The sequence below is a fragment of the Pholcus phalangioides genome, unplaced genomic scaffold (genome assembly GCF_987345545.1).
Source record: "Pholcus phalangioides strain wild (caught in Gottingen) unplaced genomic scaffold, Ppha-v1.0 ptg000017l_1, whole genome shotgun sequence".
Classification (NCBI taxonomy): Eukaryota; Metazoa; Arthropoda; class Arachnida; order Araneae; family Pholcidae; genus Pholcus; species Pholcus phalangioides.
Window position 1 is genome coordinate 6,653,324 of NW_028301610.1, and position 20,049 is coordinate 6,673,372.

General features: G+C 36.6%; 1 protein-coding gene across 4 annotated transcripts in view; it reads right to left on the reverse strand.

The window, feature by feature from the left end:
* The window catches only part of LOC149072163 (cGMP-inhibited 3',5'-cyclic phosphodiesterase 3A-like), a 360,046-nt gene extending 340,779 nt beyond the window's left edge, over window positions 1-19,267 (reverse strand). For all 4 annotated transcript variants that reach the window (XM_089246824.1, XM_089246826.1, XM_089246827.1 and 1 more), the window contains exon 1: window positions 18,459-19,267. In XM_089246824.1, coding sequence (XP_089102950.1) covers window positions 18,459-19,190 — 732 coding nt within the window. In that variant the 5' untranslated portion in view covers window positions 19,191-19,267. The remainder of the gene's footprint in view (window positions 1-18,458) is intronic.
* Window positions 19,268-20,049: the final 782 nt, after the last annotated feature.

Below are 20,049 nucleotides of genomic sequence, written 5' to 3' on the forward strand. Positions count from 1 at the left end.
GAAAAAATAAATAAGGTTTGAAATCTTAGAATCAGCGGGAAGACGAGAAAAATTGAAGGCCAGCAACAGCTTCGATGCCATTAGGCCACGGGGCAGTTAGCAAAGGGACGTTGCTCTTATTTTCACTTTCTCTTTCTCTCATCATTCTTTTCGACCAGAATCTTAAACACTTCTCAGTAGATATCATTATTTTATTTTTTTTACTTTCTAACATAGAAATTCCGCTGGCGTAACGCCACTGAAAAATGAAGACCAATTCGAACAACAAAAAACACCAAAACAAAAAAAAAAACGCGGAACCACAATTCAGTGCAAATTCATAATGATAATATTTTTCTGAAGAAATTAATATAATCCTCAAGTTGTAAGAGCATCTAATGATTGCTTATGAACTTTTGTTATTACGAACCATTGTGCAAACAATAACAATCTCTGAGAGCAAAATAACACACGAATTGAACAACAAAACCACTGGTGGAGTCCATACATGCTCAATCTATTTTGGCCTGTAAGTAAAATGTGCGGCTAGGTACTCACAGTTGCAACTAGTGTTTTCGAGCGGGAATTCCTTACCTCCTATTCTCAGGAATTTTCGACGATTTCCTGTTCCCAAAAATTTGGTCGGAAAATCAGCTAAATTTATTTTTCAACTCAGATTACACGCAATGTGAAATAAAGAAATGCTTGCTGATCTGGCTTGTTTATTGCTTTTTTTCCTAGAATGCAAGTACGTATTTTACAGTAACTTCGGTATCAATGGGACAAGGCAACCACGAAAACTCCTAGAATACACAGCCGCAGTCTTATTAATGGAAAACTACTGTGATAAAATACAGTAAAACTTCATTATGACGACAGTTCACAATAACGAGGAAAATTATCATCATAAGACATTATCAGTGAATTTCCACTTTTGCTCTGTCAGGTTATGAAGTTGCACTAAATTTTTATCTTCATTATATCGTTTTTTAGATCAGTGATTCCCAACGTGGGCTCCCTGAGGGGCGATGGAATGTTCCAGGGGGGGTGGTAGAAGCTACGGGTAATCCTAATCCATAGGATCCTATGGATTAGATTGGGAGGCGATGGGAGAAAAAATTTCTGAAGAGGAGGGCGATGGGACAAAAAAAAGTTGGGAAACTGTTTTAGATCATTCCATTCATAGAAATGAACAGAACTCTAGTCATGGAATTGATTTTTGGTTCACAATAGTTAATTCTCTAAAATATATTGTTGCATAGAATTTCGTATTTTGTCAAAGCAATTTAGTCTACCTCCTCCTCATAGCCAGATCATGGCCCGCCGCTCTGTCGCAATGAAGAGATTTTAGCAGGTGGTCGAAGAAGACCTTAGTCAACCAACTAAAAAATTAAAAGTCTCAATTATTATATCACTACTCACTTCCATGGTTCGTCAACATTTACCCGCTCACCGGAAAGTTTTTAGCACGATTTTTACAGTCATTTAGAAACGACTGTAAAATAAAAATTCTGGTATCGTGGGTCTCTTAGTCACTGGAAGAGACAAGAGTCAAATAAAATCATCACATAACACGTGTGTAAATAGGGAAGCCTGAAAATAGGAAAAGGGAAAACCGCCACAGCAGAAATCATTGGCCCTGTAAAATGTCATATCTTTTTTAATGAAATAGACATTCTTCTGATTTTCAGCAGTTGCAAACTAAGGGGTATAGGGAGGAAAGGTATCCACTGAGAAATTAACTTTACAAAATATTGGGATTGCCAATGCCGCTAAAATAAGACGCTTTCAAACAGATGACATATCTTGTCAATGCCGCTTAAAGGGTTAAAACAATTTGGCTTTTCTGTAACCATTCTCTCCTCAGTCATCATGTTCAATTCTTGAAGAGAGAGAAGGAAAAACTAGCATTTTTGAGAATTCTTTTGACATTATAGCGAATCCTCCTAATTTCCAACTCGCTATAACCGAAAAAATTTGTATATAACATTAGCTATTTGACAATCACTTGCAAATCATTCGTTATAGCAAGATTCTCGTTATAAGGGGCTTTTATTGTATTCCATTTCCTTGTGTTTGTAAATGGATGTCACCAGATGGAACTATTTTTACTCTCGGGAGTCACTGGGAAATAAGAGCAAGTTGGACCGTTTTCTTCGTAATGGTGAACAACGATATTGTCTAGTAATGGCTGACGTTCAATATTTGAAACTAGGTTGATAGCTATCAATATTTCAGTATCTCTCACCTATTCCAAGTAAAATTATTTCACGAAAGCTTAATGTGGTCACTTACAACAAAAAGAGTAAGTTACCGAAGTATAGGAGGCATGTTGAACTGGTTACATCATTAGCATGCCATGAACCATGGGTTTTCAACCTTTCAGACATGGCGGGCGAATTTGAAATTTCCCATAAAGCTCGCGGGCCACCAACTCATGTAATTTAGTGACATCTTAATAAAAGGGACCAATGGGGAGCCGAGTTGAATAGGGACAAAAATACTGTAATTGAAGATTTTTATTCTCCATAGGAATTATTTCTTTCATAAATCATCAATTTTTATTAATTCCGAAATAATTTTTTACACTAATTCTGAAAAAGTTTTTGATTAATTACTGATAAAATTAATTAATTATGAGAGTGATTTTAATGTGAAATCACTGTAATGATTCTTTAATAATTTATTTTGGTAATTCCGAAAAATTATTTTCCTTCTCAATATATCTTGAAATCATTTCTTTCAATAATTATGAAATTATTTTTTTATTGATTGTGAAAATTAATTTCTATAAGAAATTATGAAATTATTTCTCATTGATGTACGTTATTTTTTTCACGAATTCTGGAATTATTTCTCATTGATGTACGTTATTTTTTTCACGAATTCTGGAATTATTTCTCATTGATGTACGTTATTTTTTTCACGAATTCTGGAATTATTTCTTTCAGTTATTCCAGAATTATTTTTCTTTCAGTTATTCCAAAATTATTTTTCTTTCATTTTTTCCGAAATTACTTCTATCAATTCCGAAATTATTTCTTTCATTAATTCTAGAATTAATAGCTTTCAGTGTTTACAACCATTTTCTGAAAACAATCGGCGGGCCACGACAAAAAAACTCCGATGTCCGCTGGCAATTTGCCGAAGACCCCTGCCTTAAACTAGAGAGAGGCTAATATTATTACGAGAGATAGAATACTCTAGTTATGTAATGTAGAGGGGAAAATACCTTCAGAGTGGAAATAAGATTTGGATAAGTAAGCGTACAATTCTTGAGATCATGTCTCTTTTAGTTGCTCAAAGTACTTGAGCAACTTGATAAGGTAAGTTGTCTCATGACAGCTTCACTATTAATTAATATTCACAAGGTAATGAAACTTTAGCCTGGAGCCGTGCTTTTTCAATTAAATGTTTACACTATAAATTTATTAGAAAATTAACATACTGGGCAAAAATTCGGACGGGGGAGTACTGCTTTATTCTCGCTATTTTATGAAAAGTAAATAAGCAATGTGATTTTGGGAATCCTGGAGAAAATTCTCGGGAAATACAATTTTCCGTTCCCAATGTCAGGAATTTGAAAACCCTAGCTGCAACCGATCTTCCAAAGATTCAAAATCTTGATGACGAAAATTTTTTTTCTAAATTATATTCAGTGGTGTCCTGTTTATACTTAATGAAGGACTTGTATTATATCTCAGCATCAACGAAGAAAAATAAACGACTTTTTTTTTCAACTGTGTTACGCGAGAGGTTTTTTTCCCTACGAAAATAATATTTTGCGTGCAACACATATTCGGTTATTTCTCATGAATATTCTTGCTCCGAGAAAAGTTATCGCACCGTAAAATATTACGAAATACCTAACGAGTTTTTCGATTTTTTTTTTCTTTTTTTCACATTTGAAATTCTTGCAACCACGAAAATTTGGTATTTCATTAGTTACAGATATGCTTACTCTTTTTGCTAAAAAAGTTTTCGCTGACTTCAAATGAGTTTTATGTTAAATATTTCAGAGGGGAAAATTGATTTTCTTCTTTTTTTTCAAATTTAAATTATGTATATATTAAGTTATATATATATATATATAACTTAATATATATATATAACTTAATATATACATAATTTAAATACATATATATAAATATATACATATATATAAATTAACCATTTAAAATCTTTTTTCAACAATAATTACATCCTTAGATTTAATAGCAATAGTAGTATAAGCGTCTAAAAATTGCATACAAATACAAATACAAATACAAATACAACGCCACAACAGGCAAAATGCCCAACGAGGTGGCTGATAAAAAGATGCCCATAAAAATATGGATGTCATATGTTTCAAAAATACAGCAACCCAATTAAAAATGCAATTAACACAAATTACAAACAATATATACACATGATAAAATATTATACAATGCCCATAAAGAATACTTATGGTTGTCTTATTCTAAGAATGGATAGCTTCTCGATTTACCCCAACATGTTTATCGTATTTCTTTTTAAACGTGTCAATTGTGTTACAATTTACTACCTCCGGGGGTAAGCTATTCCATTTATTAACAACCCTATTGGAGAAAAATTCCCTGCGACACCATAACCTTGCATTGTCCCTCACCAATCGATACTGGTGTCCCCTTGTAAAAGCAGTTGATTGGCGGTTTACTAAAAGTTCATGGTCCATCCTATCCATCCCATTGAAAATTTCGAACACTTCGATCATATCTCCTCGACACCTGCGTTCATCCAATGTAAACATATTCAAAAAATGAAGTCTTTCTTCATAACTCAAGCCCTGTGTGCCAATAAGGACACGCGTAGCTCTTCTCTGCACCCCTTCAACCAAGTCTATGTCCCTCTGTAGGTATGGTCTCCAAAACCTTACAGCATACTCCAGTCCAGGACGAACTAAGCCTCGAAAAAGCGGAAGAATGACTTTAGGAGAACGCGAAGAGACCTTTTTGAAAATGAGACCCAAGTATTCTATTCGCTTTTTTGACAACCGCTGAACAATGTTCAGAAAACTTAAGTCGCTCGTCAATGAGAATTCCCAAATCGGTGACTCTAGTTGCATCCGGGATAGTGACACCATTCAACTCGTAAGAGAACCGTGGGTTGTTCGAACCAAAATGAGCGACCATGCACTTATCTACGCTAAACGTCATGCTCCATTCATTTGCCCATGCTGCAATCTTGTTTAAGTTGGTCTGGAGCAACTCCCTATCGCTTTCATTTCCGATTACCCCCATTAGCTTCACATCATCTGCGAATTTGCTAGTAATTCCATCGATACCCTGATCGAGTTTGTCGATAAAAAGTGAAAAAAGTATGGGGCCAAGGACACTTCCCTGAGGAACTCCACTTGTGACGTCTGTCCAACCAGAGAATTCCCCGTTCACCATAACTCGTTGCGACCTATCTCTTAACCACGATTCTATCCAATTCAGCAAGTTGCCCCCTGAATTGGATAGAATCGTGGTTAAGAGATAGGTCGCAACGAGTTATGGTGAACGGGGAATTCTCTGGTTGGACAGACGTCACAAGTGGAGTTCCTCAGGGAAGTGTCCTTGGCCCCATACTTTTTTCACTTTTTATCGACAAACTCGATCAGGGTATCGATGGAATTACTAGCAAATTCGCAGATGATGTGAAGCTAATTAGCTTAGTAAATAAATAACGCATTTGTTCTGACGAAATGTAAGTTTCCACTGCCGTTACCATCAATAGACACTTCCAGGCTATAGAGCATGACCTGAGCTGTCTTTATGTATAGGCGCACCCGAGCACGGTCCAGGGGGCTCATAATAAAGTGATCTACTACAAAGATTTTTGAGAGTATGTAAATTGGTAGGCTAGTACTTCCAGCTGGGAGAAGGTCCCAGAAGACTTCGGCATTCAGCATCATGAATCGAGGGGGGGGGGGCACATGATGATGTTTGGACGAAACCGGTCAGGTCCCTAGAAAAAATTGTTAAAAATATTTCATGTACATCTACGGTCGAAATCTTCAATGGCGACAAATATCTCAGCCATCAGTCATCTATGGACAATTCCGTATAAAGACGAAACATTCGGAACTATTTCCTCTGGGCCATGGCCTGAGTCATCGTAGCCGGTTCAGGACCCTAAAAATTATTTGTGCCGCCCCCCCCCCTAAACTTTTTAGTTATGCGAAAATGCCTTTTTGTGGTAAAGAGTGTAAAAAAAATAGTAATTAAAAATTGAAAATGAATAAAAATCATCAATGATCAGGGGCTCTCTGTGTCCCTTGGGTCCTGTTGGGTCACTGGCGGTGACTAAGAGGTACGGTAGTGCATAATAGAGACTAGCGATAAAAACAATTGTATTGTTTTGTTCTACATCGCGCATACTCAAGAATCGACACGAAAAAGAGAAAGAGGCCACTCAACGAGGTGCGTGATTTAAACAAACCTGTTTGTTTTCACCTTGATCTGCTGATTTTCACTATCTGCTGATTGGTCCACACACACACATTTCACCCTTTTTTCCCTTTTTCTCGTTTTTGAGAACCCCCTCATGTCATTTTCTCTATTCTCCTCCACTTTTCTATGTATGGACATGTCTTCCTCCACCCCATGCATTTTTTTTCTTCCTATTCGCAATTCTTGTAACTCGTACCTCTTCGGTCCACTATGAGCGCAGCCTAATACTATTTCGAAGTAACCGTAGTAGTGCGACAAACACGATCAAATACTGTACGTTTTGCGATCAAATACAATACTGAATGTTGCACTGTGGTTTACTGCTCTAAACTTTTCTCAACGTGACCACTTTTTTTTTTTTTTTGAAGCCGAGCACAACTCAGGTCTACCGCCATGGGCAATTTACTACCTAGTGAGTTGTGCCGGAAGTGTAAGTATGTGTACCTAACAGTCTGAGTGCGTATTTAGTGTTGTGTATGATTTTTTAGTGCTGCCATCTATATCTCAGAAGTGAAGTGAATGAAGTGTAATGACTGTATATTTGTACTGTTTGAAGGACTGTTGCTCTATGTGGCGAGACTTGTTAACGGGGAGATCGGCTCGCACTTGCGCCTTGAAGTTGGGAACCACAGAAAACCAACTTCAGCCGACCACCACTGTGGTGACGGTGGGGCTCGAACCCGGGTCCCCGCGATGCGAGTCCGTCATTATGACCACTCGACCACCACAGCGGCCAACATGACCACTAGTGACTCACGTTATCCATTGGGTAGATGGTATAATTTCGATTCAGTATTGATATCGTTCTCTAATAGGCATTGGAAGCCCATCCATCCAATGTGCCAAAGAAAGTTTTGACGTTTGTGAACTTGAAAGATCATTGCTTGTCAGAATCAATCTCCCAGCGCTAACTACATTCGTGGAAGAATTATACCTTCTTCTACGAGTAACGAGTATAGAAGACATGCTACATTCACGACGTTCATCTTCAAAACATTATGAAGTTCCCAGACTGAATTTTTTTGTTCTCTTATTTTTGCGCCATCTGTTAAACACCGATAGCACTAGATACTCCGAAATGTCATGTAAGCCCCTCTCCTAAATTTTTTCTGTTCATTTCTTCGTAGAAGAAAGATGGTGCCAAAACCACCTCACAAGGGGACACACACGGTTACCGATAAAATACTCTACAACACGAGATAGTGCACCAACATTTTAGTGAGAGTTAAAAAAAAGTCGTTATATATGTTGAACTTTGACAACTTGTTAATGCAATTAATATGATCATTATTAAAACCATGAAAAACCACGCTATTCTTTCTCAAATATATTCAATGCAGAATCTCCAGGAAAAGACAATGCATTGACGCAGATGTTACACAGAAACAGGGTAAAGCAAAATTAATATTCGTGGATGACAAGAACAAAAAAAATTATATATTGACGTAAATGGTTTCTCCTCCATTTAAAACACGTTTATCATTAGTTTCCGTAAAAACTTTTTCTTGTGAGGAGTTTCCAACTCTGTTTGCGTATGTAATTATAAAGTTCGTAAGATAATGAAGAAAGAATGGACTTAGATGATTATGAAGTTTTAGAAATTGGTCTTTAGTAATTAAAGCGCCTCTGAGGAATTTGTATAAGTTTTGGCAAGTACTTAACGCTGAATTCCCGGCACTGAATATTAAAGAATTTATTCTTATTCTACGTGTATTGATAGTTTTTATGACCAAAACGCAATGAAAAATAAATATCAACATGTGTTAATAGTACATTCAGCTATATCAATTGAATTCAATTCGGACGCGTAAATAATTTGAAAACATATACATTCTGTATATGAAGTTCCCAGACTAAATTTGTTTGTTACCTTGTTTGTTGCGCCATCTGTTAAACACCGATTGCACTAGATGCTTTCGAAATGTGACGTAAGCCCTCTCCTAATATTTGCATTACGTAATAAATTTTTGCTGCTTAGTTCTTCTTTGATTATTTGTCTCGTCAATTTTATGTTAGCAGCAGCAAAAGAAAAAGCAAATATTCAAATTTGTTTCGAAACGGGATATGTAATTTGGACGAAGAAATCAGAATAAATTTGAAAAACGGAATTGATGAAAGTGGTCTACGGTAAAGTTAGTGGATGTACAGTATCCATGGCTGACCATATCTTATTATGATCGAAACGGGACATCTAATAAATTGGCAACAAAAAACTGCTTAAATTAGCACCGCCTTCAAAACAAAATCGTACCAAATAAAATTCGCCGATTCCAACAAAGTGAAAACAATTCGAGCCAAATTGAACCAAAACTGAGACTGGTTGTCAAGTTTTAAATCAGAATACTTCTTGTTTTGAAACAATATTTGACGGCAGCCTCCTCCATTCCTGCTCATGTTAAAAAATTCAAGTGCAAAAGAGAATAACTTACTACAGAATCCAAAAAAAAAACACAATTCAAATATTCAGGACTTAGAGGGCATTTCATAGCTAGGATATAGGTGTTACCAAGTTATTGAAGTTTAACAGAACGAACAAGAAATAATACAGCAGTAAAATGAGTCCAGAATTTTTGTACAGATAGGCATTTACTAATAGAAAAGATTTTGAATTGAGTTTCTAACGTTTCTCATAAAACTGTTAATTGAATGTAAATAAACCGTTTATATGGAATATATAAGTGTGCTCCCCCCCAAATATGAACGAGAATTTTTCTAAAAATGAAATAATCTTGTTTTATATTTTATGGCTATTTAGTTGAAATAAACAAATTATAATAACGAATTAACGTCGACAACCTCTTCGGAAAAGTATTGTTGTGACTTGAAAAACGCTAAAATAATGTTTTTCTACCTTGCTTCTAAATATTAATGTATGGAAAGAGGAGCACACGCGCTGATTTTCTTAATCTAATTCCTCACAAGTTTTCAATAGTTAATCGGCTTATGCATACGCTTACTGACTTATCAGCCAAACGCCAACGATAGGAAATCACAAACGTAAGCATATTATTATTATGGACATTCTTTTAAGTAATGAAAGGCGACGTAAAATGCGGCGCTAATCATGCAAGGAAGCTTATATTAAAATTACTTGGAAATAGCATGCAATATATATATAATTTTTCCCACGGAACTAACTCCAACCTTTTAGAAAATGGCTGCCAGATTATCGTGCTTGGAGAAATACACATACGAAGAACTTCAGATGTACTTGCACAGTTCCAAGACGGTCAACCACGCCAATGTTTTTAACGCAATATTTCGTCGAAAGTTGTATGGAAGCTATAAGAAAACTTATTCTGCTATTGTTGTGCTGGGTGTGCGTGCCGATTTGAGATTTTACAACGTCCGAACAAAAACTTTTTTTTTACTCAACTTCTTTTTCTTCTGCTTGCATTTGTCTAGTTTGTCACAAGAAAACTGTTTCTGTGATGAATAGTCGTTCAGTCATTCATAGACGTTCCCAGATGTCCCACTAGAGTCTGTGTACCTACATGTATATCTGCAGGTCCTATAAAGTTTACATATAACATCACGTAAACCAATCTGGAATCTAAACATAAAATAATAATAATAGCCTATAAATAGACATATCTTTTTTCCTTCCCCCTTGATGTAATCATAGTTTCTATTTTTTCCCGGGAAAGGTAAAATGCATTTATTCAAAAAGTAACAAAAATTGAAACATTCTAGGGATTAAGGTGCACCAAGACCTATGTACACGACTATTTACGTACGCGACTATTTTGCGGAACCAATTAATCACGTAAAACGAGGGATGCCTGTATATTCCGGTATTATGGAATAGTCAGGTAATATCAAATGCCAGGTTTTCTCCGCTTTCAGGTATGGACCAAATGAAACAGTGATAAAGTACTTGAAAATGGCCCCATATGATGCTATAGAGTCAGTGTCGCTTGGTTGTTACTATCACCATGGCTGCTATAGAAGAACATTTTTTTTCCCACTTCCTGAAATTTACTCAAGCAAGTTACAAAGGTGTTTATTAATTATTGGAACAGTTCTATTGATTTGAAACTAATCACAATGTATATCACAAGTGTTTTATTTTATTGTGTTGTGTTAATTTTTAGCTTGCGATTCTCTCCGGTTAGATAGAACGCTATTTTTTCAGAGATGGCATGTCGGATAATGTCTGGGCTAGAGAGAGAATATCTCTTCAAAATGAAAAGACTATTCCACATTACCCCACGAAAATGATTTTTTAAAATGCTTTTTTTCATAGTTATAATATTTATTTTTAAATGCGATATACTTGTCAATGCAAAGACAAGAAACCAAATGTTATAGAAATACAGGTTTCAGGTTTCCACCATGTTTCAGATTGTGGAATAATCGAAAAATAATAGTGGTATTCCATATTACCCAAAGCACTCTATATTTCTGAAACATCTTGTACGCGCGCTGAAGAATCAATCAAACACTTTCATATCATGCTACAACAGCAAATAAAATTGTATATATGACCACTCATCCGTCAAAACTCGGGGAACCATTGATTCAATTGACTCATCTCAAAATTCATCCGAAATGTAATTTTATAATATTAAAAAGACGTATCCGAAAGGTAATTTTTCCACGCATAACCCATGACTCTCAGATGGCATAGCCTCTCAACGAGGATATATAGGCTATATATATATAATAACTCATAAAATATTTTTTCTATAAAAATGATTCATTCATTCGTGACAGATGATAAAGATGAAACATTAATTATCATGTCTCTTCATTTTATATAACATACGTATATTAACAAAAAGCGTCATCTCTCTGACGGATTAAGACATGTTTATAGTTTGTTCGCCCCGTATATTCATCCCAAGAATGGTCTTTCATCAAAAATTATTTCCATTGAAAATACTTTGAATACTATTTGGTTTGTCATTTTTTTAGCGTCATTCACATGAAAAATGATGGATAAGAAAATAATATGAAAATTTCCATCCCAGACGATTGTATTTCCCGAAATTGTTCTTCCATTGTGAAAAATGAATCTATTGTTAATGGTTGTAGATTTGGGACGTAGATTGTAGATTCGCAATTACCAAAGTAATTTTCTTTTTCTTATATCTGTCCAAGCAAGACGTTCTTAGCAAACAATGCATACATGAGACGGACGAATCTCAAGAAAAATGAAAAACTATGACTGTTTCTTGAATCAATATGTCAAATGTTTTTGATTTAGATTCTTCAAGCTCCATTGAAAACTTCGCATATAATATTTCTGGACGCAGTTTTGTACGATACTAACTTTTGATGGAGATGGATTTGATTTTTGTTCTTTCAATCACTACTGGGTAATGGATGCGTTTTAGTATCAATTTCATGATTCATCTGCTGACGTTCATGCACATAGGTATCGACCATATCTGAAATTCCCAAACTTTCTTCGTTCATAGCACCCGTGGGATTGAAATCAGAATTTTAAATATTTTGCGGCTCAGTCATTACACTGCTGGCCACCCAAATTACAACACCAAGAAAGACAAGAGATATCGCAACAATATTTATTTTGTAGATAACATGTTGACCAAGCATCAAATGATTAAATTTATAGACTTCTGTGAAGTGTGGTTCCTGCCAAAATCAGTAGCCAGAGTAGCCGCCATTGTTGGAGATCACCGCTGCCACACGCCTCGGCATTGATTCAAAGAGACTTTGGATGTGTTCTTGGGGTACAGCAGACCAAGCAGCTTTCACGCGTTGCCAAAGTTTATCTGGTGTGGCAGCTGGGGATGTAATCTGGGTCAATCGTTGAGCAACCATGGACCACATGTTTTCTATCGGCGAAGGATCCGGAGAGCGAGCTGGCCAGGGAAGCAATCAATCTGGCGATTGACGAAGAACCTTTGGACAATGCGTGCCACGTGTGGTCGCGCGTTATCCTGTTGAAATATGGCTGTGGGCAAACCCTGAAGGTAAGGAAGGACAACTGGCTCCAACACCACGGAGATGTAGCGCTGGCTTTTTAAAGTACCGGCAATGCGTACTAGAGGAGTGCGAGAGTGATATCAAATACTGCCCCATACCATAATACCCGGTGCAGGACCAGTGTGGCGGTGCATAACGCAGCTGTTCAGCATCCTCTCTCCACGGTGTCTCCAGACTCGAATCCGACCATCGTGGTGATGATCGCAGACAGAAGCGTGACTCGTCAGTAAAGACAATTTCATTCCATTGTGCCGTCCACATCCTTCTTTCATCGCACCATTGGCGGCGGAGACGTCTGTGGTTCTGCGTCAAGGGTAGACGAAGCAATGGACGTCTAGCGGACAGACCACTCTGCTGTAAACGGCGTCGAATGGTACGCGCAGACACTGGATGATGCGGTACAGACTAAATGTGCTGTGCCATGGTTCGTGATGTGGCTGAGCGATCCGTCACTGCCATACGCACAATACGCCTGTCATCACGTGAAGTGGTGCACTGAGGTGGATGCGATCGAACACGTCGGTCCGTCGTACCCTCCTGCATCCAACGATCACATATCCGCATTACAGTTGTTTGGTTTCGTCCAACACGACTACCGATTTCCCTGAAAGATAATCCACTATCCTTCCTCTGTCGAACTCGGATACTTGATCAAAAGATGGTCGCTGTTTTCTACGAGGCATAATTGATCGGTTTTTTGAAAAAACCACAAGAAAAACACAATTGCCGTACTTCAAATCGTCGAAATCTCCAAGCCTTAAATAGCGCTTTGAAGTGGCGCCACAGGCGCGCGTGATGTGCGTCTGCGCTGAAATTCTAATCATTTGCATATCTCACCTCCGCTAATGCATGTTGTAAATTTCATATTATTTGCATGCTTCCTTCAGGGTGTTGCATTTACGGTGGCCAGCAGTGTAGATTCGACTCAACACCATCATGAGCCCTCAGGCAAAGTTATGCTCCGGGAGCCCTAATACACGGCTGCAAGTACCAGCCTACTAATTCACATACTCACATCGAAAATTGTCAGATACAAATATTATAGGAACCTCAGTGTGCTTTTGGTTCGCTAGTGGTGCCCACTGTTCCAGCGAGCCCACGCAATGATGGTCTTCGTCCTGCTCGATCTCAAGGTACTTTACATCATAATATGTCGTGATACACTGGTTTTAATACCAGCCCCTTGGTGCCATTTCCAATATTATTTTTTCCGGAAATATCTCGCGGCCCTCCTCAAATTATCTTATGGCACTCAGGGCGATTGACTGACTTTAGAAGTATGCTTCCGATTACAAAAGTTTTTCAAATGGCATGCAGTTTCTTTGCGTGGCGTATTTTTTTTGAGGGAACGTACACATAAAAAAAAAATAAAAACATTAACTTTTTATACAGTCCCCGTGTGCTAAAACCCCCAATCAGGAAGTTGTTGTCCTGTCTCCTGAGGCCAACAAAAAGTCCATGTTTCTAAATGCAATATTCGCTGAGATATTTGAATTGAAAAAGTTTAGAAAATTTGAAGAAAAAAAACAGAATTAACTAACGAAAACTGTTTTTTCCCTCATTTGTGCAGTTTTCCCCCCAACTTTTCTCCATTTTTTGAATTGAAAAATATGCCAGCGAATATTGCAATTAGAAACGTGAAATTTTTTTGTTGGCCTCAAGAGAGCGACAGGGAAACAACTTTCTAATTGGGTTTTTCAGCATACGGGGAAGTTATAAGAAGTTAATGTTTTTATTTTTTATGTGTACGATCCCTGAAAAAAATTACGTCATTTAAAGAAACTGCATGTCATTTGAAAACTTTTTGTGATTGGAAGTATAGTTCTGAAGTCAAGGGTTGCAGAGTTAGTCCTACGGACAAATAATTACAATAGCGCTCAAAAGTTTTTTGACAACAATAAATTTGTGTAAAAATTTCGCATTTCATTTCAATTTTTTTAATTAAATCTCTCTTATAAAACACAAACATTCAACCTCGTAACAAACTATTATGACCTAAAAATCTACACTTTATAAAATTAGAAAAAAAATTATCACTTTTATGGTGGGTGAAAAGTCTTTTGACACAACAAACAAGAAAGCAGACAACTAATAAATAGTCAAATCCAGTCATGTCACGGGTATTACAATAAAGTACAATAAGTCAACTCTTTGTTGGAAAACCTTGGATTGTAAAACTACTTGTCACGGACTCAGTGTGCTTGCTCCATGGTGAGTGGATATTTTTACCCATTCTTTTTTTCACACAATTTAAAAGGCCATCAAATTCAGATAATTCGTGGCTTTGACTAGTCTATTGAACTCAGTACATACTTTAAATGCTTGGTGGTACTGAAGTTATGGCTCTGACTTCACCACCCATAAAACACTCATTTTGTTGCCTTTCAAGTAATGCCTAACAACTTTTGAGCAATATTTACGGTTATTGTCTTGTAGAATATCAATAATAGCGGCATGTTTGATGTCGATAAGGATGGCATGAGATTATGAAATATATTTTTGAAACAGAATCTGTCCCTTGTGCTTTTTTCAGAAGGTTAAAGAGGACCCCGACACCTTTAGCCGAAAAGCCTCCCTATCTTTTCGCCTTCGTGTTTAGCACTAAAAGTCTATAATACTTTCCTTATAACTACCTATATAAGATCCTGTAGTACCTCATATGTATATTAAATATTATCTATTTGCATCTTGGATTGTTTCTTGTCAATAGGAAGATTGACATATAATTCTCCCTCTCCCTTGCCCTTCTGTAATTAAGAAATAACGATATCTTTTTTCCACTTGGAAGAAAAGCAAACAAGCCCATAACGTTCAGCCAACATTTTTCAAGTGATAAACTCGCATTCAGTCCGTGTTTCGAATTGAATTCATCAGGTTTTTGGCCTAGTGGACTTTTCGAAGATTTCTCTAAACTTACATTTTGATTGTTCTATCGATCCTATCTGTTGTTTTCTTTGTTTTAATTCATTGTGGTTTTAATAATGTTCGGTTCAATAATGTTTAATTTTGTAAGAAAATTACTTTTTGCAGGTTCCCGAGATTATCAAAGATGTTTATAAAAATTACGCGAACTGCCTTGAAATACAAAAATTTCTTGGCACTTGTGTTTGACGTCATCCCTTACTTAAAGCTTTAATTACGTTTTCCCAAAAAAATCCGCAGAATATTTCTTTTATGTTTTAGAGTTTCCATTATGTGCTCTGCATAATCCTAATATAAGTTCATATTAAATAAGAATTAATTACTTCCATATTTGATTAAACTACATTTGTAAAAACACTTTCGATCCATCCAAAAACAAAAATTACACAATAAAAGCTCACTAACCCAAAACAAACAAATTTCAGCTACAGGTGTCGATAAATATCTTTCTTCTGCTTTAAATATGTCAAGGTCAGGGGAGTGCATGTAAATGAGTTGGCGCTACAAACATTATTGCATTTGTCAAAAAGAATTTTGAGCGCTACTATAAATCTCCCTGTAGAATGGTAACTGTGAAAATCATTCTTTTATGTCAATTTAGAATCATTATGTTTTACCTAAATTAATTTCAAAGTAGGCTACATAATTGAATGAAAATTTATAATATATTTCTTTTCTTTTCTGTTTACTAGCACCAACTGTCAGGGTCTCCACATCCTGGAACATGACACTCCTAGGGCATAAGTTTGGACGGAACATCATGCAAGGACTTCAAGAGGGTTCTCTCTACGAAATTTCATCACAAAAACTAAACTATCTCTAAATGAATAATGATCCATATTCTTTCTTTAAGGCACCCTACATGATATTTTAAACTGCTATGGGGAGTCTTTGTTCTCCTTTTCTGTTTTCAATGTAGAAATGGAAGATCACTGATTTGTCTAGGGCAGCTATCTTCAACCTGTTACTCGAGCACAAGTGCGCTAACTGAAGCATACGAGATTACTCAACGCTTATCTCCGATTTTATACTCGCGAGTTTATTCATCAGCTCTACAAAATAGAACGTCCCATTCAAGAATTAAAATTAATGCCCAATAGAGTCAACTTGTGTCATTTCCCGTGTATGTTGGGGTTTTATGGGTCACTTTATTTGATAATATCATTTAGACTCTTGTCGATATTAAGAAAACACCAATGTTCCCTCTGAGTTTCACGCATGCGCGGCCGCACACTACTGAAAATATTTCTGCGCAGAAAAAATTTAATTTTATTGTATATTTGTCATCATATCACGCAGTTGTGAAAATTCTGCGAGCAGAGAAATAACAGGTCTGCGCAGGTAAAGAAAAGTGAGGGCACGTTGGAAAATACCCACAAAAAATATATAGCTTCGTTTATATTGTCATCGGTAAACTGTCACAAGAGGACAAAAAATGTTGTGCGAGGACCAAGTCAAGCTTTTTCTTTAACACGTTAACTAGTGACGTATTTGGCTCACCAGCCTTTCTATTGGACCCACCAGTAAAAAGAAAAAATGTTCACTCGTGGGCTCCTATATATATATATATATATATATATGACCTATTGTTTTTTTTTCAATCACTGACTCTTGTCACTCTTGTTGGATGCCCTTTTTTCAAAGAGGCTCACCAGTTTTAATCTCTTATAAAATAGCCTGGACTATGTTGCACCATGAAAGTACCCAAAAACCGTTGAGCAGTTTCCAGGACATGCTAGTGTTATTAGTGACTGTCATATTGTTATTGTGATTTACACATGATTTGAATACAAGTGAAAATTCGTTGCATCCTGTCCGTTGAATTGTGAACATCCTTTTTGTTCCTTCTTATTTATTTATTTACGGTTCTTTCAACTGTTGCATCTAATGAACGAACGTTTTATGATGGACGTTGTTGTTTCATTTGTTTTCCGTCTATAACAACCATAGTAATTCCTCAATAAGACATTGTCCCATCACTATAAAACCAGATCGTGTTGACGACATGTTTTCTAAACCTATTAGATGTGCATCAATTCAATTTATTTGTAGAAAAGTATGAAAGTATATATATATAATATTTATTATTAGTTGAAATATTTCACTATTTTTTTACTTTCTGGGATAGTTCTTGCGGAAAAATACGAAAAAGGTCACAATTCTTCCGCTGTAAATACCATACCATATGTACTTGGATTAAAATTTGTGATTAAAAAATGTTCATTTTTTTATCCTAAACACTATCTTTGCATGTAAAATATGCTATCAGTGATGTCATTTTATTCTATCTCACCTGGGTCTCTTAAACCCCAGGAGGGAAAACTTGGATCCCCAGAACTCAAAATGGCAAAAGACCCGAGTCCTTGGAACCCAGAGAGGGAATAAAAGACTGGGTTTTTACCAAGTAACACTGTACCATGGGACGCGTGAATTAAATTTTTACGTAACTTTTTCTGAAATTTTGGGTATTTGACGCATCAATGACTTAACTGGTTATTTGTCTGTCACCACCGTGATTTCATAATTAAATGATATGTTGTGAACACTTTATTACTATCGACCCGATTCTACGTTGTTTATTTTCTTTAGGAAAGATATCTTTTGTGACAGTATAGGTGCAGTAACATAGGAGCTTCATATGAACTTTCTGAAAAGCCTGATCCCCCCCACTTATTATTCATGAATCTACCTCGCCTGATGTAATTGCCAAAACAAAATATATCTATCACATAATCTTAATTCTGTTCTCTAAAAGGGATAACAAAAATGGTTTGAAAGGACTAATAATCTCAACTAGTTCATATGTTAATTATTTTAATTTATTTGACAAGCATATCAGTTCCAGTTTTGTCTCCCGCTTCCCAATATTTTCTTCATATAGGCCAGCTGGCAAGGGGTCCTTAAACATTTGTGTTCCGCGGACCCCTGTACCAATAAAATGTATACCACGGATCCCCTTTACAAAATAATATTCAGTATATAGCAACGTAAAGACAATGGGTAAATTATTTTCTCATCCAAACTCACGGACCCCTGGAATCTTTCAAAAGAGATCTGTGGACCCTTGGTTAAGAAACCCTATTATAAGCTCCAGTGGTAGCATGTGAATTCGCATTTATTTGTCTGTTAAAAAGCAAAAGAACTTACCTGATGGTTAGCATGAACATGGTGAGCAGTCTTATGAGATCCTCCAAGTGCGGGTAGGGATGTCCTCCTGGTCTTGCAGAGAAAATGCAAGGAACAGCCGCTGCAATTCGACGTCCGACGTCTCCGAGTTAATCTCCCTTCAGTTACCATGACTTTACCAAGAGTCTCCTCGACGTATTTAGCCCCGACGACGCCAGACACGGCGCTCGTATAGCATAGGATGCTCCGGAGGCCGCAATTTATCCACGGCAGGCACGCGATCATTAACAACCGACTGCCAACGAATAACATAGATAACTTGGCCGACTCGCGGGAAGTCATACCGGCGAGTGCCCCACCGAGGATCACGGTGGACCAGTGGATCACACCACCGAACACATACCCGCTGGTCATCCATCCCAGCAACTCTCCGAAGATACTACTGCAAAACAATGGGTGTAAGTGTGCAACGTTCAAGTTCCTTCTATTACCGAGCACGTACCAGAAATGCACGCTTGACACACCAACCAACGGAAGCACGAACTGTATCAAGTTTCTTATTATATAACCCAAGTCCACCAGTAAGAAGAAAATCAACAAAGATATGCACGTTACCGGTAAAGCAAAATATTTGAGAGGTATTTTAGCGAGAACTTGAGACGATTCGTAAGCTTGTTGGATTTGAGACTGAAGACTACCAGTAAACAATACCTTGCCTTGAATTTTAGGGGATGATCCAACGTTAGTAGCCATAACCCTCCATCAGTTCTGATTGTAAACACAGAATTCGAAAAAGCACGGGCGCAGACAACAAAGGGGCATCAACTAGACTGGTGCGTAAGTAGCGCTCAAATGATGAGTTCCGCCTCGGAGACGGTCGTTGTCTGCGTTTCTGTTCGTTTTTCCCCAACATTTCCCTAAAAATCCCTCTTTCAATCATTTCTATCCCTAACAAAGGGATCTTCTAGTCTTGAAAACGCGCGCGCGTCTTTCTCCTCTCTCAAACCTGTCTCATGAGTCCATTGTCCTATTTATACGTATACCATCTTTTTTTAAGTAGTTTTTTTTTCACAACAATATTAAAAAAATAATAATAAAATAAAGTAAGCACGATAAAGGGTCGTTATCGTTATCCAAGACACTTTTTCTTTTCCCCTTTGATAACAATTTCTCATCCCAAGCTTCTGTTGATATCATAGATACATGCATAAGAAACCGAATAAATTTTTAGTGTAAATAATTTTTCTCACGAATGATTATTGCATCAATGAATTTTTATTGGGACTTACGTAACAAAAGAATAAAAAAATAATGGCGTGTAAGATGATTGATCATCAACAACAACACACGAGAGTGTTATCTTTTTATTATCGAGCGGATTTTGTTATTAACCGATGCGTAAGAGGTATTATCGAATTTTTTTTGATGGTACTATAATTAATGATGATAATCGGGATCCTGATTCCGCATAGTATTATTCTTCTACCGCTGTATGACAACTGAATACGTAAATAATAAATTTCCCGATAAGTAAACAGATGTTTATATACATTAAATGACGGGAATGAATAAGAGAATAATAATAAAATAATAAAAATAGAAACTCGTAAAA